At 44.4% G+C, this 24996-nt stretch overlaps 2 protein-coding genes across 4 annotated transcripts in view; both read left to right on the top strand.

The window, feature by feature from the left end:
* med13a (mediator complex subunit 13a) overlaps positions 1-3895 on the top strand; it is an 87571-nt gene extending 83676 nt beyond the window's left edge. The window contains exons 28-30 of the mRNA XM_080483590.1: positions 20-184; positions 1346-1446; positions 2824-3895. Coding sequence (XP_080339716.1) covers positions 20-184; positions 1346-1446; positions 2824-2956 — 399 coding nt within the window. The 3' untranslated portion in view covers positions 2957-3895. The remainder of the gene's footprint in view (positions 1-19; positions 185-1345; positions 1447-2823) is intronic.
* A 1931-nt stretch (positions 3896-5826) lies between these two features.
* Positions 5827-24979, top strand: ints2 (integrator complex subunit 2). 3 transcript variants are annotated; one of them, XM_080483458.1, is made up of 27 exons: positions 5837-6159; positions 6767-6825; positions 6935-7068; positions 7267-7578; positions 7654-7792; positions 9109-9211; positions 10422-10535; positions 11156-11286; positions 11927-12097; positions 13334-13554; positions 13633-13758; positions 14201-14272; positions 15953-16067; positions 16607-16675; positions 16935-17069; positions 17155-17331; positions 17989-18100; positions 18718-18822; positions 18942-19106; positions 19780-19981; positions 22042-22167; positions 22244-22445; positions 22831-23112; positions 23697-23804; positions 23905-24010; positions 24150-24326; positions 24515-24979. In XM_080483458.1, exons 4-27 carry the CDS (start codon positions 7283-7285, stop codon positions 24694-24696), a joined length of 3636 nt encoding a protein of 1211 aa, XP_080339584.1. In that variant the 5' UTR covers positions 5837-6159; positions 6767-6825; positions 6935-7068; positions 7267-7282; the 3' UTR covers positions 24697-24979. The 3 variants fall into 3 exon arrangements, with proteins under 3 accessions (XP_080339583.1, XP_080339584.1, XP_080339585.1); XM_080483459.1 differs by lacking the exon at positions 6767-6825 and having other exon boundaries at positions 5841-6159; XM_080483457.1 differs by lacking the exons at positions 6767-6825; positions 6935-7068 and having other exon boundaries at positions 5827-6159.
* Positions 24980-24996: the final 17 nt, after the last annotated feature.

Here is a 24996-nt window from a genome sequence, read left to right as displayed (position 1 = left end):
GTCTCCCGCCTTCCTCCAGGGTCAGAGCACGGACCGGATGGAGTCGCACGACGAGGTTCCCAACCTCCTGCAGCAGCCTCTGGCTCTGGGATACTTCGTCTCCACGGCCAAAGCCGGCCCGCTGCCCGACTGGTTCTGGTCGGCCTGTCCGCAGGCTCAGAACCAGTGTCCACTCTTCCTCAAGGTACATGAAAATGCAAGTTTTTGTTGTTGTTTTTGTTTCTGTTACTTCCATTGCTCAAGCTTTACACATATATTATATATAGAGTTTAGGAAAAATAAGTTTAACTTCAGCCTCAACCCTTCGTTCCTCCTCTGTTGTTGCATTGTGTATTTGGTTGACCGAGTAAACTATTACTACCACTACTACTTTTTTCAGTCAGGATTCTGAATGAACTCTGCGGGTTTTCTTCACACGTTCCTTTATTCTGGAGAAGCTCCAGTCCTTAGAGTTCTCACTAATACAGTACTCACTCACGCTTTTGTTTGTTTTAATTCGTGGGGAAGACAAGCGGGAGTTCCTGGGAAAGGAAGAACATGCAAACTCCACACGGCGTCTGTGAAGCGACACCGCAGCACACACCAACTAACAGATGCAGAATAATTCCCAGAACTGTTGAGAGTCAAAAAGAATTAAGTTCACATTGTGGAAAGCAGAAATCTATAATCAAAAGCTGATTATCATTAAGAGCTGAAGCGGCTCTCCGGAGGTAATAAAAATCTACCAACCACAGTGCCGGTGCTTTAATAGAGGGGCAATTTCACGCAAATTGGGCCTCTATGGGGTTGAACAAAAAAAAAAAAAAAAAAAAGAAATGATGTGGTTATTTGATCAGGCTGCTGGAGAAGGTGTAATTAGGTGAGGCGTGACTGCGTGGTTTGGGAATCCTCCTGTTCGACGGGAATCAAAGCCATCGATCCTTCCTTCCATCTAATTAGTATAAAAGCAGAAGTGTGAACCAGGCAGGAGGGGCGATGGGGGCCCGCCGCCCCATAAAACCACCGCTGAAGATCTGAGCCATTAATGAACCTGCCCGATCGCCTCGGTGGCATTTTGGGATTCGGTGGCCGAAGTCTAATTGAACCTTTATTTTCCTTCTTCTTCTTTTTTTTTTGGAGCACACAAATACCCGTGTTGATTTGCTCCTCGAAGCGTCGCTGTGATTATGCCAACAAGTAATACTGTAATAAAAGGCTGCTGACTTCATTGTAATGTCTGTAACGCTCTCTCTCTCTCCCCCTCTCTCTCTCTCTCTCTCTCTCTCTCTCTCTCTCTCTCTCTCTCTCTCCCTCTCTCTCTCTCTCTCTCTCTCTCTCTCTCTCTCTCTCTCTCTCTCTCTCTCAGGCCTCTTTGCACCTTCATGTGTCTTCAGTGCAATCAGACGAGCTGCTGCACAGCAAACACTCGCACCCCCTCGACTCCAATCAGACCTCAGATGTACTCAGGTAAACAACACCACAAATTTCTCTTAGCGCCCCGCCGCCCGCTGGATTTGGGGACGTCTGTGGTGTTTCTTCGGCGCTCACGAGGTCCTCGGCTTATACGTTTAACCCTCGGGTGTCCGTTTAATTTACCACCCGCTTTATTATCATTAAGGAACAATTTAAAAAAAGTACAAACACTTCACAGATTCACTTAAACAGGTTCAGTCCGGCACAAAATCATAAGTTAAAATGATGGTATTAACTCTTTAAATTCCAGATTTGATAATTGATCTTACTATTTAATGTAATTAGTTAATTATGAATGGTTAAAAAAAATGAAACTTAGGATTTAAGGTCAAAGATTATTCAAAAATTACTTAATTTCACCATTGTTGGGTGTGAAAAAAGAGAGAATACTCAAATTTAAGGTCAGAGGTTAATCCAGATGAAGTGTTAATTCTAATGCATTGTTTCTACATTTACTTCCTATCTAAGTCATAAAATCTATATTTCTCTTAGAGGTTTTTCTGCATAAATCTCTTAAACAGCTTCAGTTCTGCACTAAACTTCCAAACATGAAGTGATTTTTGAGGATTATCAACCCTTTAAATGCTAGTTTGATTTCTTGATTTTATTGTTGTTGTATGAAAAATGAAAAAAAAAAAAAAAAGAATTTTAGTTCAGAGATTCATCAAAAATTATTATTCTGATGGAGAATTTCTACATTTACTTCGTAAGCCACAACATATTATTGCATAAATCTTTTAAACAGCTTCAGTCCTGCACATAACTATCAAATCGTTGTAAATATCAACCCTTAAATAATAAATGCCAGTTTTCTTACAAGATCTAAAAAGAAAAACATTTAAAAACAGAAAATACAGGTTTTGAAGATTTATGGTCAAAGAATAATCAAGATCTTAATTCTGATGCATTATTTAAACATTGACTACCTACTTTAACTCATAAAATTATAATTTTTTTGTGTAATCTGTTTCAATAAAAGTAACAAGTAACTTCAAGTACTTAGATTGGAGTTAAAGGGTTAAAATACTGAAAATTATTAAATGTTTTGATAGTTTTTGTGCAGAACTGAAGATGTTTTAAAGCTATTTACAGACCAAAAAAACTCATTAATTCATGATTTAATGAAGGAAGTTGCACTTTTTTTTAAATTCTTATTAATTTTTCAGATCTGCAAGAGAAATTTTGAGTCCCAAAGTTTAAGGAACAGATTTTCTTGGAAAAGCATTTTTACGAAACTCCAAAATGATGGAACGATTGAGAGGAAGAAACAATGCCCCAGATGTCTTTTTTTTTTTTTTTTTTAAATGCCTGGGGGTTGGATTGTTTACTCCAGGTGATTAGATCTCCTCATCCTTTGACTCTTCCTCACAGATTTGTGTTGGAGCAGTACAACGCCCTCTCCTGGCTGACGTGCGACCCGGCGACGCAGGACCGGCGCTCCTGTCTGCCCATCCACTTCGTGGTGCTCAACCAGATGTACAACTTCATCATGAACATGTTGTAGCCGCCGAGCCTGTTACCGGAGGAGACGTTTCATCGTGAGGGAGCGGAGCCGGAGCGCGGCGGCGGCGGCGGCGTTGGGATCCGACGGCTGCTGGAAGCGGAGCCGCTCCCGTCCCGTCACTCCCGTCCCGTCACTCCCGTCCCTCGTCCCGCGGTTTAGAGACATTGCACATAAGAGACACGAGTGAACGTGAGAGAGTGACGGGTCGGCTGTGGCGGCCTGTAGCGTGGCGGCGCGTTATCAGAAGAAAAAGGGACAAATTTGATCAAGGAAGTGAAGAAGAAGAAGAAGAAGGAAAAAGAAAAAGCTCGGTTTTAAGACGTGAAATTCCTTTTTAATTCCTTTGGATGCGATACGATCCAAATGAAATGCCTGCATCTATCTTATTTATTGTAAGTTTTTAAATGTATAATTTGTCTTATTTCTTAACCTCTTTTATATATAAAAAAAAATAAATGGCGAAGGTTTATACCACCTTCCTGCTTTAAAGCAATTGGTCTGAGATATATGTAATCGTCTTAATTAATAAAACAACCAGGAAAAAAGAAAAAAAACCTCCCATTAAAAAAAAACCCAATAATGAAATAAAGTTCCCAGTAGGTTGCTTTTAGAGTATTATTTTTTGTAATGGAGACAGAATATTTGTATTGTCACAATGTACAGAAGAATTAGAGTGGAGAATTATGTTTCATGCCTGCGAGCGTGGAGGACTTACAGCAAAGCTGTAGCTACAGAGGACTTGTACAGCAATGAACTTCACTGTGTTCAAATAAAGAGGTACATTGTTGTATATAAGTATTTTATACCACACATTTAGACACAAAAAAAAAAAGAAAAAAACAAACAAACTGCAATATATATAAATAATTCTATATGAAGGCCACGCCGGCAGCTCACCAGCTGCGTGGCTTCGGTTTTAGGAATAAAGTGCGTCAACTTATCCCCCTGTGCTTGTGTCTCTTGTTTCGGGGGGGTGGGGGGGAGGGAAGGGGGGGGGGGGGTATGGAAGTAGCTGACCTCAGGTTTGATCTTTTTTTTTTTTTTTAAAGATGCAGTGTCCTTTTTCAGCACATCCCATCAGTTTTCTATACGCCTCCTCTCTTTTAGCACCACTTCTCATCGGCTATGGATCCGTCTAGAACGGGGGGCTCTGCGACCTTTATGAGCAAAAGAGACGTTTTCAGGATGTTTCCGTCCAATAAAATGTGAAGGCGCAAAATTAATTATCTGACGTGAAGAAAAAACATCTTTTTAAAAAAAAAACTGCGACGTGCCACAGGTACAATTTAGACGTATTTTATTACATTTTTAGCTTTTGTGGCCTTTTTTTATCTCATGGATTTTCCCATTTTAGCTACTATAGGCAACTATTTTATCATCCCTTTAGCTGTTTATAGCTGCTGTGCATTTCCTAAAGGTTATAGCAGTTTTAGTTATTTAATCTTTTCTCTCTCTCTTTCGCACATCCAGCTATTCGAGCTGTTTTACCTTGTTTCCCTGTTTTTATCCCGGAGAGAAGTCCGTTTTTGAAAATCAGTGTGGAAGGCAGATAAATAAGGATGAAAAACAAAACGTTTATTTTACAGATAACCTGATGAAAGCTTGATGGAGGAACCTGAAGAGCCACATGTGGTTGCAGACCCCCCGGTTTAGATCCCATTTTGCTTTGGTGTGAAAGTAAATGTGTGGCGTAAATGACCTTTAACCAGTGGAGGAGTCCATTGATATTTGCTCTTTATCTTGACCATCACGATGTATTTGGTCTTGTTTTGAGTGTAGATAAATACATTCAATATCAAATAAACCTCTGGAAATTGATTTGGCCACGTTTTCTTTCTGTAGAATCGTGGTATTTTTTGCAGTAAACCCATCAGCCTCCACTCTTAACCTCAAAACTCGCTCTACTCACGAGTGGGAACGGCATTGAAATAACCCTGCACAGTCATTTGAGACGGATATCTTACTTGTAAATTGCCGGGTTGCCCCAGGGTCATGTAGTAGCAGCTGGCAGTTCATTCTTTGGAGAGTTTTCTGCATTTTCCTCTCTCGCTGTCAGCGGCCTGTGAATAAACAGAGGTCCTGCTCCGTTTTTCCTTCATTCTGCCTGTCAGCCTGCCCTTGAACACGGATTCAGGTCTAATACTCGGATTTATACCGACAGCGTGTCAGTGACACGGCGGCTTCACAGCTTGAAAAGTTGGGATGTTTAAGACCCCTGATTTAACCTCAAAACCAAGTTAAGAGGGGAAGATTTATACGTTTCACATTCTTATTCAGGACTGATCCAAAGATCTGCAGGTTAAACATACATCTTCTATTTATCTTGATCCAAATCTGAGTGTGGAGTCGATCCCAGCTGATTAATGGAGAAGAGGGCTCTGTGCTGTAATCCGAGTTTGTTCTTTCCTGTGCTTGTATGGGTTTACTCCGCTTTTCTTCCACAGTCCTTCAATGGATGGCTCGAAAGTTTCATAAAAAACCCCTCTCTTCTTCCTCGTTCATCTTCTGCACTACTTTGTCCAGACCAGAGTTGTTGGAACACACGTTAACTTTCCATTACATCCTCATCAGTTTAACCACTGAGTTTCACACCTATTGGCAATTTAGGCTCATCAACCTCCCAGACTGTCGAAGAAAAGTGGATTATCCAGAGAAGAACGTGCAAACTCCACACAGGAAAGTTCAGCCTGGATTGGAACCCACAACCTTCTTGCAAATAAGTGAGAGTGCGAACCACTATTTCACCATGTATGAGGTATTTCCGCAGAGTTTTGATTAAAAAAAAACAACCCAAAAAACCCTGCATATTATTTATTTGTATACCGGACTCGAACCCGCGACTCCTCACGCTGTCAGTCCCTGCGTCCTCTTCAGCCAGCGGGGCAGGAGGACCTGAGCGGCTCCATCCTGCACCTCCGCCGACAGGATCACACCACAACAATCATTGTGGCACAATGACACCGTGCTCCCTGCACACACACCACGTTAATCCACACTGGAAACCGCTTTATAATCCTCTGGGAATAAGGAGAGCTTCATAAAAAAAAACAAAAAACAAAAAAAGAACACCGGCATCTTCCAGGATCTCCTATCGGGTCCAGACTGACTCTGTGACGGCTGGCGGTGCACAGCACAGTCCGAGGTCTGGAGGCCTCCATGGTCATAGACCTCTTTAAAAGACGCATTTCGTCGTAATCTCTAAGGTAAGGCAGTTCTCCTCGACTCCTTGTTGTGGCGGAAACAGTTTACACGGCGCAGAAAATTACGAGTATCGTCTTCTACCGTTCTAGCCTATCCTTAGCTGTTAGCCGCTAGTTCGCGTGCTAATAGCTTCTGCCATAATAGCGGACGGCGCAGCGGGTCAGTGTCAGCCGCTAACAGCTAGCCGCGAATGCAAAGAGTTTCTTGCCACCTTTTCTCATATATTTTTAAAAAAAGGGTGTTTAATTGGGCTTTGTTCTTTAAGTCGAGATAATGTCTCATTGTTGAGGGAGGATTATTGACACAACTCACAACTTTACAGTGATTACACCTCCCGGTCGATGCTAGTGTTAGCTTCACTGGCTCACAGCGAGTCAGGTGTGTTGTTAGCAACGTGATTGCAATAACTTTAACTTCGCCACATCTGATTTAATAAACCCGCTGTAGACATAGCCAATACACAGGTCCGCTGGACTCGATTGTATGCCGAACTTTAACGTTTATATACATTGAGCAGGTTGCTCTTATTGACACAGGATGACAGCTGTTATCTGGATGGAGGAGTGTTCACACTTTGCACAGAATTTTAAATCGTCTTTATTTTACCAGGTTGGTTCGTTGAGAAGCAGGTCTCATTTACAATGACTACCTGACCCAGAGATTGCAAGGTGGTGCAAAGAAAAACACAAACGAATGTGTACACACACATACTAAAACGGTGTCAGACAATTTTAAAAGAAAGAAAGTTGTCTTTACAGTGTTTTTTATTTTCTTAAGAAACAAATCCGCAGCAGTGGTGAGCGCTGAATGGAGCTCCGGTCACCAAGCAGATAGCAGCACGATCGATAACATCCAGCTTGTGAAGGACAAGTTTTGAGGGAGATTTGAAGATTACATCGCCATAATCAAAGGTTGGGAGAGCTGTCATTTAGACCAGAAGTTGTTTGGTAGAATGAGTCTGTTTTGGTAAAGAAAAGCAATACAGGTTTTGACACTTGTGTGCATTTAGGTTGGTTTCAAATGTGGAAAGGAGGAAATTTGGAGGGTACACACACATAAACATATGCAGTTTGTCTCCTCCATCACATGTTGTTTCTGGTTTCTTGCAGGTGTGAACACGCAGCGATGGCAGACAGCACAGGGCTGTTGCAGTTTGTCAGCCCCTATGCGTTTGAAGCCATGCAGAAGGTGGATGTGGGGCGTCTGGCGGCCCTCAGTGACCCGGAGCTGAGGCTGCTGCTGCCCTGCCTCGTCCGCATGGCTCTGTGTGCTCCTGCAGATCAGAGCCAGTCCTGGGCGCAGGACAAGAAGCTCATCCTCCGCCTGCTCGCCGGGGTGGAGGCCGTTAACTCCATCGTGGCTCTTCTGTCTGTGGACTTTCATGCGTTGGAGCAGGACGCGAGGAAGGAGCAGCAGCTCAGGTATGCCTGCCCTTCACACGGTGCTCAACCTGGATGACAGAGCGACTGAAACACGCTTTGTTTCCTCTTCGCCAGGCAAAAAGCCGGAGGCTCTAACGCAGAGAGCATCTTGGTGTCCCAGCTGCAGCACGGCCTGACGCTGGAGTTTGAACACAGCGACCCCCTCAGGAGACTCCGACTGACCCTCAGCGAGCTGCTGGCCATCATGAATAAGGTACCTTTAGAGCTCCTGTCACACTTAGGCCCCGTTTACATGACATATCGCACAATTTTTGCATTTTCTTAACAGAAAAGATTCACGTTCACACCGTAACATTTTGGATATGTTTTCCACTTGCATGTAAACGGCCCAAAAAATGAAAATGATGTAGTACGCATGTTAAGCCACTCGTGGGTGCTGTTGGGGATTTTTGTAATGAAATCACACACATGCGTGCATAGAATAATACACTATAAACATTAACAATGGGGAGGACATGGACGTTAATATGAACAGACAACTAAGTTTGATTGTTGTGTTGTGTTTTTTACTCACACACTTTGGGTTACTTCTTTTCGTAAAGTTTTTTTCTCCTCATGTGTCTCTTTTCTCCGGTTTCTTGGACCTTTCGTCAGACGACTCCACCATCTTGCTGAAAATATTGTGCAGTAACGCAAAAACAAGGCCAACTGCTTCTCCTCCTGTTCTGGTAGATCACAGCTACAGGTGGCTCATTACTGCCCCACTGTGGTAGCTGCAAGAACAGATTGATTGATGACTGAGGGTGAAAAAATGTTACTAACTAACTTAGTTTAGAACTAATTTAATAAGCAATTATATTGATTTGTTCTTTCAGTCGTATTATCTTCCATCTTCTCGCACACGTGCAGAAGAGCAATTTTCCACGGTTGTGTTGAGCATGCGCAGTAGCGGCGTTTTCAGATGAGGTTGTTTTTCGCCCGTTTCCACGGAGATGGAGCATACTCAAAAAGTTCCACCTTGGAAGCTATTTTTTAAAAGTTTTGTTTTTCGACGGCTCCGAGCACCGTCGTCGTGTAACCCCACCCAAAACGTTGTCATATAAACGGCCCCTTCATCAGCACCTGTAGCAGCGCTTCTTGTTACTAGAAATCACATGCTGGTACGAGAGTCAACTAAACTCAAAGAGAAACTTAATTGAAAGGTTGTTGAGCCGCTGCAGACTTTTTGACGACTGCTCATGACTCAAATCTGCAATGTGTTTTATGTCAACATGGGGCAGACATTTAAAGCATGTTTGATACTGGGGGACGAGATCAAATCCAAAGAAATTACAAATAGAAAATGTACATATCGCTCTTTTGCAGAAATGGGTCGCACATGAAAGACACAGAGCTTTTTCTAATTGATCGTTAAAGCTGAAGTTGGTATCAGAAATGACTCCCGTGTTCCTTTCAGCGGCTGAAATTAGATATTTCCCTTTGCCACACTCGTCTTTAAGTAGTTTCCTCCTCCTCTCGTCGAGGTACGGGGATGATTGATCCACAGTTTCTCTGTTGTTGTTTTCTCAGGTGGCAGATTCAAATGGAGAGTTTTTCCTCAAGTCCTCGGAGCTGTTTGAGAGCCCCGTGTACTTGGAGGAGGTGGCAGACGTCCTCTGCATCTTACAAGCAGGTACCCAACATTCACTCATCACACTGGTCACAACAAGACAGGCCTTGTAGTCGGGGTGACGTGTAATTCACATCAGAGGAGGGTGGAGCAGACGCTCGTATGTCGTGTGCGTACGGTGACGTCCTCCTTTCGTGCTACCAAATGTTCCAGGACAGGAGAGGGAGGTTTGTGAGTCTTCAAACTCTCCCGGTAAAGAAAGACGAGCAAAAAACCTGTCCGCACACAGACGCCCTCTCCTCTAAAGCCCACGTGTTTTATTCTTTGTCACACACAGCTGGTTACAGAAAACCTCTGTGACGGAGATCCTCTCATTTGAACTGAGGCGTTTCTCAAACAGTGAGCTGCCAGCCCGGGAGTAGTTTGCTATTGCTCCATGGACAGACTCATTATTTATTGTTACGACCCAGAATGACCTCAGTGGAGGTTTTTGGACGTCAGCGGTGTCCTGAAGCCAAAAGACAACTCCAGTCTGTCCAGAAAGTACTACTTACTTCATAAAATGCCCATAAAAGTACTTAAATGGTAGTATTTTCTACTTTATTGTATAGATTTGGCTTTTCTATTTGATAGTTTCACAATGTAATGTGATTTTAAAGATCGCCTTTGTGTGTGGAGGCTGCGGATTTAATGTCGCTGTGTATTTACTGCCAGAGGACTGCAATAACTTTACAATGAGGATTTCCTATTGCACACAGTGAACATTACTTGTTTTTCTGATCGTTGGATTGTAAATAGAGTTCGTGTGTAATCAATCTAACCTCATCTATGAAGCGGTTTCTATACAAAAATGTTAAGTGCTTTACAAGTTAAAAAAAAACACCTCTCCATACCTCTTTTACAATTTATTTATTTTTATTTATAGCATAAATAAAAATTCCTCATTTACTATGTGCTAAAAATTGTGTCTTGTGGCTTATTTTGGAGGCAGCAGGTTGTTAATTTTCAGTAGTCGTAGTTGAACTTGTATTATTAGACCATTTTGACACAAGTTAATTTACCTGATGAACGGATTAACAATTTAATTCAACGATGTGTTCTTTCAATAGTGAACTTATTGAGGACATTTTTGTAAGGAAAGCCTAATAATTACATTTTATTTTTATGTTTATAACGCTGTATAGACTCTGATATGTTTGCAAATGGAAAATCCATTGAAACTAAACTGTTGTCCTGTTATAGCCTTTATAAAGTGTGTGTGATTTCCCCTCAGAGCTGCCGTCCCTGCTGCCCATCGTGGACGTTGCCGAGGCTTTGCTCCACGTCCGTAACGGCGACTGGTTTCTGTGTCTGCTGGTTGCAAATGTTCCCGACAGCTTCAGTGAAGGTAATTCACCTGACTCACAATAATCCAGGATAGAGAGGCTAGTTAATTACCAGTACGAGTTTAATGTTCTTATCTGGTGCTGTGGCAGTACACTTTGATGGCGCTTTAGAAGAAAAGAGGGTCAGAGCTCTCAGCTGTCAACCTGAAAGAATCACATGGGTTTTGTCACTGCTAATGGAAAGTAAAATGAGTTCATTTGGAAAAAAACTTGCCCCGTCCAGAAGCATCGGGGTTTGTCATGTTGATCTGGAGGAGCAGAACTCCACGGACTCTTTTCTGGCCCATTATTGAATCAGCAGACCGAATGCAGCCATCAACGGGTCGCTCTTTTAAATGGATCAAATGTTAATGGAAAAGTAAATAATACTTCAAATGCTGTGAAGTTAATTAATCAGTGTGAATTTAACGCAGCCGTTGCCGAACTCTGTGCTATCGGGTCTTAAACAAACCAAAATAGTTGTGTTAAGCTTTTCGGCTTCATTTGTGTATTTTTTTGATGTACACGATGTGCATTCACCTGCACAATTTACTCCAGTTCATTCACTCGTCATGTATATAATCACTTCATTGAACTGAGCCTTTCCGAATTCCGTCTCTCACTGTGTGTGTGTGTGTCGCAGTTTGCAGAGGTCTGATAAAGAACGGCGAGCGTCAGGATGAGGAGAGTGTGGGTGGTCGGCGCAGGACTGAGGCCCTCAGGCAGCTGTGTCAGATGAATCCCTCGCAGGCCCTCAACATCAGAGCCATGGTGGTGAGTTCCTCTCATACTATCACAGGACTCCAAAAGTGAGGCCGGAGTCGCACTTCGTCTTCAAACTCCCACAGATTGATCACTGGGAGCCGCTTCATTCCACCAAAGTGATGCCAGCTCCTGATATCTCTCTGTTCTGATATCATCTATACAGCTCTATGAAAGAAACAAGATTATCTAATTGACAGATTATATATATATGTTAACATACATCCTTTCCTCCTGCTGTGTAAATAAACATGTTTCTTATAAATTTCATTGGACTCGACTTGGATCAGCTCACTTCACAGAGATTAGTAACATGCAGGGTTTTCTTCTTCTTCTTCTTCCTTTCTTGTGATTTATGTTGTGGTACACTTTGTGATGTGATCCCTGAGGGGAGAGATTTGTCTTCTCGCTTCCCTCCTTCTCTGGAGGAGGTTACAGCACAAGGTCGGCTATCGAACGAGGCCCCGGGAGCTTGTAGAAATTCATTGCTCTGCTGAATGATGCATACGGCGCTGGACTTTGTTGACTTAGAAAATATGGCTTGAGATTTTAACGTTAGTCCGGGGACGAGTCGACCTCGTCGTCGGGTGTCTGGTGAATACATGGAGGAATGAGGAAAGAGTTATTAATTGTGCTTTTATGTGTGTTGTAGGTGGAGGAGTGTCACCTGCCCGGGCTGGGAGTGGCTCTCACTCTGGACTACAAACCAGACGCTGCAGATGATGCAGTCAGTCCTCTCGTCTCTTACGTCAGCGGCCTCCTGCTGGGGACGAACAGCAAAGTGCGCACCTGGTTCAGCATGTTCATCCGCAACGGGCAGCAGGTGAGCAGTTTGGTCTTCAAACCAACTTTAAAACCTGCAGCTCTGTGATGTGATTGTGTTGATTTGAAAAGGGGAACCTGTGTTGTATGCACATGTAAATATACAACATATACATATTGACATCTTCTATATATGTTAATATTTACATTTCATTAACGGGTACAAATGGTCCTGTACAAGTATAAATACGAGACATCCGACCTATCTTTATTCATAAAGTGAATCACGGTTAAACTGCTTCACACAACACATGAACAACAGAAAAAAATATAAGCACAACATAAGAAACAAATGTAATCGGCATAATCATTAAAATGAACTATTAATTAGTTTCAGACAAAACATATACAAAATACAGATACATACAAAAAATAAAGAAAAATCTATATCTAGTTACCTATCAAGAATTTTTCTATATATACGTACACACAGATGTGCATACATACATACATATTATAACTCCTTAAAAATTTAATAAATCTGTATTTTATGGAAAATTATACACAAAATAAATGATCTATATTCAGGTATACACACACCTATCTAGAAATGCATTCTTATATACATACGCACATCCATCTAAATCAACATGTCCGAAAAGGAAGAAGTCAAACTTTCTTTAATCGTACCGCTTCTCCAATAATCAATCACATTTTCTAATGATCCGGCTCCCATATCGTTTTACTTTATAAATAAACAGTATTAAGCGTTCCCCAGCACAGATCTGCCATCGCCGCTAAATTCTTTCCAGTATATCACTTTAAAGCCGCAGTGGACTCTTCACACACGAGAAGCTTATTTGTCTGGGCCAGTTTGTTTTCCTTCTGTCTGTGTTATTCCTCGGTCGGCTCTTCACTTGAATCCCCACAAATTCAGGATAGTGTTCAAAATGTCCCAAAAGCTATAAAGGAGCTCCTGTGTCCTTTCCATCTGATGGCATTTTGTCGCAGTTTATGGAGAGCGGATACACTTTACAGTCACCGCAAATGTCACCTTTTGTTTATGTTTTATAAAACGAGCGTCTCTGGAGAGCGCCGCACAGAAAACACTGAAATGTTTCTTTCACATTTGTTTTGAAAATCGGTTAATTGATTCTTAGCAGTTTTGTCGGTGGATGTATCGGTGAGGTGATTTATTGAGCAGCAGCTAACATTGATGATTATGTCCTCTCTCTCTCTCTCTCTCTCTCTCTCTCGCCCTCTCTCTCTCTCTCTCTCTCGCCCTCTCTGCTGCCAGCGTAAGAGGGAAAGCAGCTCGGTGCTGTGGCAGATGCGCAGGCAGCTGCTGCTGGAGTTGGTGGCCATCCTGCCTCGCTCCCGCAGCACCCACGTCCCGAACGACGGCGATCCGGAGGAGGGGGGCGGGTCGGGCTACTCCGGCCTCCGAGAGGAGCACGTGGTGAAGGCCAGCGCTCTGCTCCGGCTCTACTGCGCTCTGATGGGCATCGCAGGGCTCAGGTAGGCGGCGGTCATCCAGCACACCCACTTCTGTGGGATTAAAAGTCAATCAGTAAGAGTGACTCTCCTCTCCTCCAGGCCGACGGACGAAGAGGCCGAGCAGCTCCTGCAGCTGATGACCAGCCGGCCGCCGGCCACTCCAGCCGGGGTCCGCTTTGTCTCCCTGTCCTTCTGCAAGCTGCTGGCCTTCCCCACTCTGGTCAGGTACATAAACACCCGGGTTATTGACTCTTAAAGGTGCTGCTCTGTGTCCGCAAACACAAAAAGGTCGCGGGATCACAAACCTCATTCAGCTACCAGTGGACTGGAGTTTAATACCAGCGAGTGCTGATCATCCTCTTTGTGTGTGTGTGTGTGTGTGTGTGTGTGTGTGTGTGTGTGTGTGTGTGTGTGTGTGTGTGTGTGTGTGTGTGTGTGTGTGTGTGTGTGTGTGTGTGTGTGTGTGTGTGTGTGTGTGTGTGTGTGTGTGTGTGTGTGTGTGTGTGTGTGTGTGTGTGTGTGTGTGTGTGTGTGTGTGTGTGTGTGTGTGTGTGTGTGTGTGTGTGTGTGTGTGTGTGTGTGTGTGTGTGTGTGTGTGTGTGTGTGTGTGTGTGTGTGTGTGTGTGTGTGTGTGTGTGTGTGTGTGTGTGTGTGTGTGTGTGTGTAGCACTCCAGAGCAGGAGCAGCTGATGGTCATGTGGCTCAGCTGGATGATCAAAGAGGAGGAATACTTCGAGAGGTAAGAAAATCACAGCGGTCATCATGAAAACAAACGGTGCCCCTCCAACGCCCACTACACACTGCAAGTTTCGGCCGTCCCAGACGTAAGATTGACCTTTGGCTAAGCCCCGCCCCCCCCTTCGTTACTGCTGCTAACACGGACAAGCCGTCGCAGCGGGCTGTTTACATGGGAGCTGTCAGTGTAGAAACCAAGTTTTGGAGCCAGCATGAATTTATTTCGTCGAGGAGTCTTCGACAAGGACGACATTATGCAACAACGGATCTTCAGGTCGCCAAGCTTAAGGAAGCTCATCGCTGCCAGCGTTATGTGATGGATTTTATATGACCAGACTGCTAAGATTATACAAAACATTGCCTCACTTTGGAACAAATGAAGACATTCACGCTTCTAGTTGTGGCGTTGACTTCGTGTTTTTACACTCGAACAGTCCGAGTCCTGTTTTCTGGGTCGTAGGAAGTGAAATGCATTGTTTGCGTTTAGGGGCGGGGCTTAGCCAAAGGTCAATTGTGAGAGAGTCACGACGGTCTTGGCACTAAGTCCATCGTCCACAATCTGCACACAGAAAACTTCCCGTCGTGCTGAAAGTTGATCAAATTCACGTCATGATTCATGAAGTAATATGATTGTTTAAATCGCAGCGTGTGTAGCGGGCAATAAAGAACACCATCTTAAACTATCGTGACTTTCTTCAGTGTTGTTAAACTTTTTGATTCATTTGACTCGACTGAATAATGCAAACACGAGTGTTAAATACTTAATATCGACAAACATTAATTTGGAAATGTTGCTGCAGGTATTATTCCATATTAATTTTACATACGCTCCGAACGTGTAGTTGAGTTGTAGTTAATGTGTGTGAGTTTAATATGCTGTTTGAAATCAAGTAGCTGCAGCTTCAGATATTACTGCCAGTATTTTAATAAAAAGCATCTTCAAATGATAACATTGGAAATCTATGAAATGTTTATTATGTCATAATTAGTAGTAATTTGATGATTCAACCTCTGCCAATATGTTAAATCATTGCATAAAGGTTTATCTATACAGTTGTAGTTGGTGCATTTTGGATCGCTCCAGTTTTATTATGAAATTCCTCACCGTTTCCTATTTATAGCACATTGTGTTTGTTATCAGAGGGTTTGATTATTGCATATTTTGTTAATCTGGAACTTGGCTCCTCTGCTCCTCAGAGCGCCCGGCTGCAGTGGTAATTGAAACTTTATCACGAACCAGGGAGGTGTGAGGGAATAGTAACCCTCACACGGAGCAGTTAAAGTTAAATGATAGGTTAAATGTGTTGAACCCTTTGTGTGTAGCCATGCAGCAGCTTTGTTTATGTCCACACTCAAAGCTTTTGCTCCTTCCTGCCTGAGCGATAAACTCGCCAAAGTCTATTTATTACAACCTGCCAGCGTCACTGCGGCACACTTTATGAATATGTGCATGTTAGTGACTAAATCATCGCAGTCTGAAATGACCTTTTTCAGACTTTAATCTCAACTAAATGGGTAGAAGGTGTGTGTGGGCTGTATGAATATATATATATATATATATGTGTGTGTGGGTTGATGCAAGTGGCATAATGAGTTTATTAAAATTCTGCGGCATGTGATGCAGGATTAACGTCGAGCCCGAGCGTCTTTCCTCAATAAGAGTGTGTCTTCCTCCTCCTTACAGCGCTGCAGGCGTCTCCGCTTCTTTTGGAGAGATGCTATTACTGGTTGCCATGTATTTCCATAGCAACCAGCTCAGCTCCATTATTGAGTTGGTGTGCTCCACTTTGGGGATGAAGGTAAGGTGGGAGGTGGGAGGACGGCTGTGATCAATACACGAGTCTGGCTGACCAGCTCATGGCCCCGCTCCTCCGCCACGGCAGCGTCTATAAGGACCGTATCAACTACACTAATGCAAGCACTTGCAGCGCACACATATCTAGCGAGACAGTCCATACCCCGTGGCCAATTTGCTGTTTTATTACTTATTAAGTGCACTATTGTTTCCTGCCTGTGTGCTAAGTAGTTTTCCTGTCTCAGTGTATTTTCCACTAAGATGTGTAATGTGATTGGATTTAGAGCCTGTTTGTTTCCACCCCTGGGGCAATCCTCTCAATTCAATGTTGTGCCTGCCATGTAGAATTATTTTTTTTTTCCCCCCTATGAAATATGAAAGGAGGGAATTACAAAATACCAGCACTGTTGCCTGCAGGTTGTTTTCACCAGCAGCTAACCGACCACTATTGATGTTTCTGTGTCAGGGTGGTGGTGGTGGTTGTTGTTGTTGTTCTTCTTTTTTCGATGTGTGTTCAGTGAGTTATTGTTCGTCTCCTTCCAGATTGCAATCAAACCCAGCTCACTAAGCAAGATGAAGACCATTTTCACTCAGGAGATCTTCACCGAGCAGGTGCGCGTCTGCATGTTTGATGGAGCTTTCAGTTCACTCTTGTGTAATTTAATTCTGATGTGACTTGTGTGTTTTCTTTTATTCGTTGTGGTTGTTTTTCTATTTATAGAATCGACGTTTGTGATCAAGTTTTGCATAATGTTTGATCACAACATAGACTTAATGTTGTTTTCTTTGTTTCTTTTTTACTTTAATCAGCAATTATTTCTGTTTTAGCACAAAAAGGGGGGAAAAGATGTTCATTGTTTTCGCTGTGCAGGTGGTGACGGCTCACGCAGTTCGAGTCGCAGTGACAAACAACCTCAGTGCCAACATCACAGGATTCCTGCCCATCCACTGCATCTACCAGCTGCTCCGGAGTCGAGCGTTCACCAAGCACAAAGTGTCAATTAAGGTCGCGCAGACACTTATTGTGACGATCGCACGCCTTTCTACCGAGGGGCTTTTGGCTTTAACGTGTTGTCGTTAACCCTAACCAGGACTGGATCTACCGCCAACTCTGCCAAACAACCACGCCCATCCACACACAGCTCATCCCTCTGGTCGATGCCTACATCAACTCCATCCTCACCCCCGCGTCCAAAGCCAACCCGGAGGCCACCAACCAGCCCATCACCGAGCAGGAGATCCTCAACGTCTTCCAGAGCTGCGCCGCCGTGAGTCTGCCGCTCATTTTGTGTGGAATTGGTGGGATGTTGTGGCGTTTTAGTTTTTCATTCATCTTTTAATTTTACCTGTATTTGGTGGTAATATTTATCTTAAACCAGGAAGTCTTTCGTGGTTTTTCTCGTGACCAGTCCCAATATTTCAGACTTTTTATGGTATTTCACAGAAAGTTGCTTGTGTCAAGTCTTTTTTGTTTTTTGGTTGTTGTTGTTCTGCTCCTCTGATTGACTTTAATATGAATAGAATAGCAATAATTACTGGCTTTACTATTATTCATCTTCTTCCTATTGTCTCTTTTACTTTTATAATTCCACAACATGCTTTGGATTAATTTAATAACTGTGATTACAAAGTGACCCAATCAATAAAGAGGCACAAGAGAAAAATCAGAAGTTAGTTGTTTTTGTTTTGTTGGTTTTAATTGCATTTTTAACAAATGAACCCGAAAGAAAAGCAAATGAACTGCTGCTGTAATATTTTTTTTTATGAAACGTTGACATGTTTATGGCACTATTAGCAGTGTTAATAGTGGCTCAGTTTGGAGCGTCCCACCTTTTATTGTCCTGAAAGTAATCATCCTGATGATGAGGAGTCTATTATTTGCGCCTGTTCCTCACTGGCAGCTGCTTCTTTTTTTTGCTTGGCAGGGGGAGGGTGGTCGAGTGGGACGACAGCGCTACTCCATCACCACGCAGCTCCTCATCCTCTACTACATCCTGTCCTACGAAGAGAACCTACTGGCCAGCACCAAACAGCTGGGTGTGTACAAAACAATGTCTGTGCTCTCATTTCCTCCTCTAAAAGAAAGTATTATGTGCACGCCGGGGAGAAAGGGAGCTTTTGTCCTCTGTCGAGTTGTAGGAGACGCTCTCACTCTGGATGTGCAGTCATTCATCCTTTTCTCTTCCTGGCGCTGGGTCTTGGCTGCCTCACAGAGAATGAATGGAGAGCTGACAGAGAGCCAAGTACAGTGGCTGCAGGAGCAGAGCTAACTAGGACAGCTGTAGGTTAGAGCGAGCATTAGCGGTTAGCCTAGTCAGTGTTTATTCCCTCCCGTGACGAGCTCTCCTCTTGCCCTTCATTAGGCCAGATTTATGTGAGAGTTTATGCCCATCTCTTTAATTGCTGTGTTTACCCAAGTGGTCCCACAGCCTTCAAGGAAGGAGTAATGAAGCCCATCAGCAGTAGTAATGAACCCCCGTCAATGAAAAATCACCTCCGTTTCTTGAAGACAACGGCGCAGCAGCTCCGGTGTCCTTACACAACCAAATAAAACGCTTAGGCCTCCACTTGTCCTTCTTTTGCCTGGTGCGCGCTCTTCTTTGTTTACAGTCTCTCTGCTTTGCTCACCTTCGCTTTTTTTTTCTCCCCCCCAGCCCTGATGCAGAGGAAACCAAAGTCCTACTCAGCAGCTTTGATGGATCAGATCCCCATCAAGTACTTGGTTACACAGGCGCAGGGGCTGCAGCAGGAGCTGGGGGGTGAGATACTTTGTCACATGATGATATTCATATTTTTTTCACTGAAAAAGCAATAAAAAACCCAAAATGAACCAGCGTCCTGTGTAATAAAGGGGAAAGTTTTTCTCCACTGCTTCAAGGTCTGCACTCCGCCCTGCTGAGACTGCTGGCCACAAACTACCCCCACCTTTGCCTGGTGGAGGACTGGGTGAATGAGGAGGAGGTGACGGGGACGCTGCCCCTCCTGAGGAAGATGATGCTCCCCAGCAACACCTGCAGATACACTCAGAGCCAGCTCCACCAGGGTGAGCAGGCTGCACATGGAGAGTTTGTAACAGCGGTGGACGTTTCTGATTGAAATGAGCCAAAGATAATCTTCAGATATTTCTCATTTATTGTAATTTAGACAATGATTTGTTGTTAGTTTCACCATCAAAAGGGAATAAATGAAAGAGAAATACCTACATTCAAGTATGTATTATCAGCTACTTCTTTCAGTTGAGATCAATGAATGTAAGGTTCATTTCAATCCTTTTTTTTCCACAAATCGTATACAATTATAAATAGATATCATCAGCCTCCTAAATCTAAGTTTTGCAAAAAATGGAACCAAAAATGGAATATGTCATAAAAGCTCTTATACATCGAAGCTAAAACGTCCTGATTTGTTCAGCTAATGATGCAGCTTATTGTGGCCAGCAACATCCATAGCTGAAAAATCTTCAATATTTTTGGTCAAAAATGAATTAATGTGAAAAAAAACAAGCTGAATTTGTCTTGAGACGTTGCATACAGGTCAAGTTTGTAGGTCCATTGTGCTTTACAGCTTTTACAGCCCAGAATGAACTGATCAGAAGAAGAATGATGGCAGGAACGACTAATGTGGTCCGATCTTCTGAAGATTGGCGGTGGAAAGAGGTTTTTAATCTGAGTGACCGAACCTCGACATGTTAAAGCTCATCGCTTTGTGTCCCCCAGCCTTCCAGAAGTTACCGTCCAGCAGTCCCAGACTAATGCGTATCCTGGAGCGTCTGACGCTGCTGTCACCCGGAGACCTGATCCCGTACGCCGACGCCCTCACGGCCAGCACGGCTCTGCTCCTGGAGCCCGCCGTTCCACGCCGCATCCTGCAGACCCTCAACAAGCTGTGGATGGGTCTGAACACGGTGATGCCGCGCCGGTACGTAATCTGGAAACGACTTGCGTGTCAGCCTCAAGTGAGAAATGACTGAAGGTCACCAGGGAATAATACATGACGGTAATTAGACTGTGTCACTTGTTTACGCAGTGCTAATTTGATTTTGATAAAAGATAAAATAATTACTATGCCTGCCAGATATAATTATTCCCTGGAAATTAATGTATTTGTCACCTCCAAGTGACATTTATACATGTTTTTTCTTAAATGTCCCCTCATAATCTCCTTGGATCGCTCTGTGATCGAGTGCGTTGGAATCTATTATAGTATCTGACTTGGCTGTCAACTCGACATTTGAAACCCACATAAATTGCATTTCTTTACTGAAACAAATCCTCTTTTACACATTCTGATGACAGTTCTAGATTATGACGATGTAATCTACAGATCTTCCTCAAAAGCTGTCCTTCACAAGCTGGATGTTATTTACGGTGCTGCGATCTGCTTGGTGACTGGCGCTTCGCTCCGCTCAGCTCTCACCGCCGCCGCCGCCGCCGGTATCCCCCGATAAACTCGACACAGACAAACTGACTGGTCGGGAAAACTCTAAATCTACAGTCGCTTCTCAATCTACGTTCTAGTAGATTCATAAATCTGGTCAACCCTAACGTCTGCACTTCCTTTGATCGCTCCTCATTTCAGTTTTCTGCTGCAAATCATCTCCAACAGACCTTCGAACTTTCAAATGATAGTGAAGGATCACTGCACTTTTAATTGTTGTATATGTTTCTTAACATATATCACTGTAAACACTAATTTCTTTCTTTTCTTGGCTGAGAACCCGTTCCCAATTCACCTGCTTGGTAAAATAAAGAGGAAATAAATAAATAAATCATTAAAAAGTGATCAAACTCCTGATTTAAGATGACAAATAGTAGGAAACGGTCAAACCTCACACTGTAAAGAAAAGTCCAAAAAAAGCAAAGTGATCTGGTGACGATACCAAACCGGAGGTCGTCTTCAGTGTTTCCCTTCTCCCACATCCAGCCAGTGAAAACACACCGAGTACCTCTACTGTATTTAATCTAATGTGTGAATGAGCAGCAGTGCGGCAGTAAGCCACACATACATCGCTCCCCTTGTGATGCACTGAGCCATTGAGCCGAGCCCTCTGCTCCACCGGGAGCTTCGTGTTGACAATCTTTCATTGTACACACACACAGACCACTGACCACATGCTGGTCACATACTTGTCAACACGCCTGTGTGTGTGTGTGTGTGTGTTGTGGCTCCAAATCCATCACGAGTCCAAGGAAGTATTTTGTCCTCACTAATGAGACGCTGGGATGTTTGGCTGACCTTCCCGCTCCGCTGCCGGTTAAACTCGAACTCGTAACCGTCTTCAGTGAGAGGTTAAGAGCAGTGTGTGACCTGCTGTTTTCGTCTCTGCCAGGACGGTGGAATGTTGCTCGGGGAGTCAGTAAATGGATAAAGGGAAAATCTGCGGCACGAGGGTAGTTGACCTCGACTCCAGGCTGCCTGCCCAATGATTATTGTATGAATTGATCAGAGGTATCGACCCCTCGCGGTGCCCCCGTGCCCAGAGGAGCACACTTACCAAAGCTCTGAGCGGTATTGATTTGAAATGGCCCTCTAACAAGAAAAACGGAGGGACAGTCTCTGCGAGGGGATGTAGTCCCAGATCCCACCGCGGTGAAGGAAAACGGGTGTCTGGTTCCTCACAGATCTGCCGATTGATGCCGGCGCAGCTGCTGGCATGAAGGCTTGGAGCTCCGCTCGCACCCCGCTGTCACCGTTTAACTCGCTCTCTTAAGTCCGATGAGGCTAAATGAAGTAATTAGAGGTCTGACGTGTGCCTCACATCATGTTTTCCTCTGATATCAAACTCTTTCAGTGGACATCATATTTCTGCCAACCAACCAGCCCGATTCCCTCTTTTATCGGCTGTTTCAGGCCATTTCGCTTGAATTAATGATGCTCCAAGTCGGGTCCTCCATATGTTTCACCTCATAAAACCCAAAGTGATGTGAAAAGAGGTTAAAGAAAAAAAAAAAAAAAAAAGTGGCGTGTCTGTGTTGCAGGTTGTGGGTGATGACGGTAAACGCCCTCCAACCCTCTGCGAAGCTGCTCAGGCAGCAGAAGTACACTCAGAACGACCTGATGGTGGATCCTCTCATCGTGCTGCGCTGCGACCAGAGAGTCTACCGGTAACGACGTCAAACACCGTCGCGTTACCACCGTGGATTGAAGCGGGAAGTGACGGAGGCGTTTCGTTCTCTCCAGGTGTCCTCCCCTGATGGACATCGTCCTCCACATGTTGAACGGCTACCTGCTGGCCTCCAAAGCTCACCTGCAGTGTCACCTGAAGGAGACGGCCGACTTCGATCGGCAGATCCAGACCGTGTCCAACCTGGGCGTTCCCGGCCAGCCGGACACGCCGGAGGTCACCAGGGAGGAGCTGAAGAACGCTCTTCTGGCCGCACAGGTACTTTGAACGATGAGAAATGAGTTCTGTGACACTGGTAAGAAATATCCAACAAGCTGCTGCTGCATTTTGAAAAACCTGAAAACGTCCATATGGACGTGAAAAGTGAAAAGCATTCCTTTATTAGTCACCAAAATGACTTTCAGGGTCGTTGTCTAATCAATCACTTCACAAAACTTCAGGATTACACAGCAACATTTTGAAAACTATATAGAGGGAAATGGTCGAAAAACTGAAAACGATGTCGCAGTTTGTTTTTGTAATAAAAACATGCAGAGAGAAAACAGCACCTATAAACAACAACTATAAAAGGCAGGAACAACCTCATAAACGGTGAAATATGTAGGAGTTGGCCTTTCAGACTCGGTGGTCTGTTCAATTCCAGGACAGCGCTGCCGTCCAGATCCTCCTGGAGGTGTGTCTGCCAACCTCGGAGGAGCAGCAGCCGGGCGCCGCGGCGGAGAGCCTGTTGAAGAGCATCCGGGGCCCGGCGCCAGCCAAGTCCAGCCAGGGCAGCCTGGGGCCGAGGGCCAGGGGGGGCGTGGACCGGGCGGAGCCGGAGGGTGGACTGCTCAGCGACCTGAGGGAGGTGCAGTGTCTCATCTGCTGCCTGTTGCATCAGATGTTCATCGCCGACCCCAACATCGCCAAGCTGGTTCACTTTCAGGTGAGCACTGATGGTTCAGCAGCGCCGGAAATGAATCCTTCAGTCATTCTGTTGGTCAGCGCGTCCTGCCAGCAGTGGACGGCCGTATGGTGGACTTCTCCAAACCAATCCCTCCTTCTTTTACGTCATGATGATCGCTGGTTCTCCACGGATTATTTCATTTCATTTTCTTCATTCAAAAGTAATAATTAAAAAAAAAGAAAAAACACTCCCCGCAACAAAACTTCCAATCCGTCAGTCTGAATGTCCCTTTGTTACCTTGTCTGTTATTGTCTTCATGTCCAACTTTCTAAATATTTAGTTTTACAGATATTATTGTGCATTTGATGTACAGTATTTCCAATTTACAGATACAAACTCAATTATCTCACATTATTTATGTCCAAATCTAATTTTCTTTATTTTTTTAACATTGGAGCTTTTATGCGTTTCTTGAATACCAGGAGAGTTCCTGACGCTTCCTGACGCTCCTTTTTTATTCAAGATGTCTGTTCCTCTTCAATTTATAGTGACTTTGTCTTTTTTCAAACCTTTCCCGGATGTTCATTTGCAATATTATGGCTGTTCTGTTCGCTCTGTGTCAGGGTTACCCTCAAGCTCTGCTGCCTCTGACTGTGGCAGGCATCCCCTCCATCCATATCTGTCTGGACTTCATCCCGGAGCTGCTGGCCCAGCCCCAGCTGGAGAAGCAGGTGAGACCCCCCCCCCCCCCCCCCCAAATGTTACCAGCCTCTTACCAGTCTTCCTCCTCTGACTGTTCCTGTCTTGATCCCTGTGATCGTGTCTCCACAGATCTTTGCCATCCAGCTGCTGTCCTACCTCTGCACCCAGTACGCCCTGCCCAAGTCTCTGAGCGTTGCCCGCCTGGCCATCAGCGTCATGGGAACTCTCCTCACAGGTCTGCAGACGTCCGTCTGTGTTTGTTGTCATCTGAAAGAATCCTTCCCTTGATGTGGCTGCCACCATCTGGCCTCTGGCTGCCAGTGCAGTACAGTGTGTACCAGCCTGGGTTCACTCTGTGTGTTTGTGTTTTCCAGTGCTGACTCGCGCCAAGCGTTTCTCCTTCTTCATGCCCACCCTGCCCTGCCTGGTGGCGTTCTGCCAGGCCTTCCCGCCGCTCTACGACGACGTGGCGGCGCTCCTCATACAAGTGGGGCAGGTCTGTGCTTCTGACGTGGCCACCAAGGTCAGAGACGTCGACCCGCTGATCGCCCGTGAGTGTCTTCGGCAACACAGTTTAAGAGGCTTTTTAAGAAAAGAAAAAAAAGCCATTTATACAGTTTTTGGGCCAATTTACACTGAAACTTTCCAAACGTTCCACTCTAATATCTTCAGATTGACTCGTATGAGGCTGATAGTTGAACAGAACTTTGTATGATGTGTCGTCGTTCCTCCTGCTCAGGTCTTCAGTACCTGAAGGAGAAGCCGCAGGAGGCGGTGCTCCCCGAACGAGGCTCCTCCCAGCTGACGCTGCCCCAGAAGACGGCCGAGGAGCTGGGCGGCGCCGACCCCGACGTCCAGCTCTGCTACTGCATCGAGGCCACGTTCATGGACATCATCAGCTCCACTCTGCACGGACTCTGAAACACACACACACTCTGGAACACACACACTCTGGAACATACACACTCTGGAAGAGCCTCACAATCACCGGCGACACTTTGGGACACGTTGTACTAAAACATCCACCAGTTTTTAAACGGAATAAATTAAGATCCTCCGTTGATTTGTGGACTGAAAAGTGTTAAATAGGTTCAGTTTTTGACTGCATATTTTTCTAAGCTGGAAGTTCTTTTTTTGAAAAGAAGAACGTGTTGTAGAGCTTTTATACTGTTTTTGTTTGTAATAAAACAAGTGAACAATTGACAAAGTGTTTTGAAGTTG

This window comes from Lipophrys pholis (assembly GCF_963383615.2).
Source record: "Lipophrys pholis genome assembly, chromosome: 16".
Taxonomy (NCBI): Eukaryota; Metazoa; Chordata; class Actinopteri; order Blenniiformes; family Blenniidae; genus Lipophrys; species Lipophrys pholis.
Note: the sequence above shows the minus strand (reverse complement) of the source record. Positions and strands in the feature narration are given on the sequence as shown.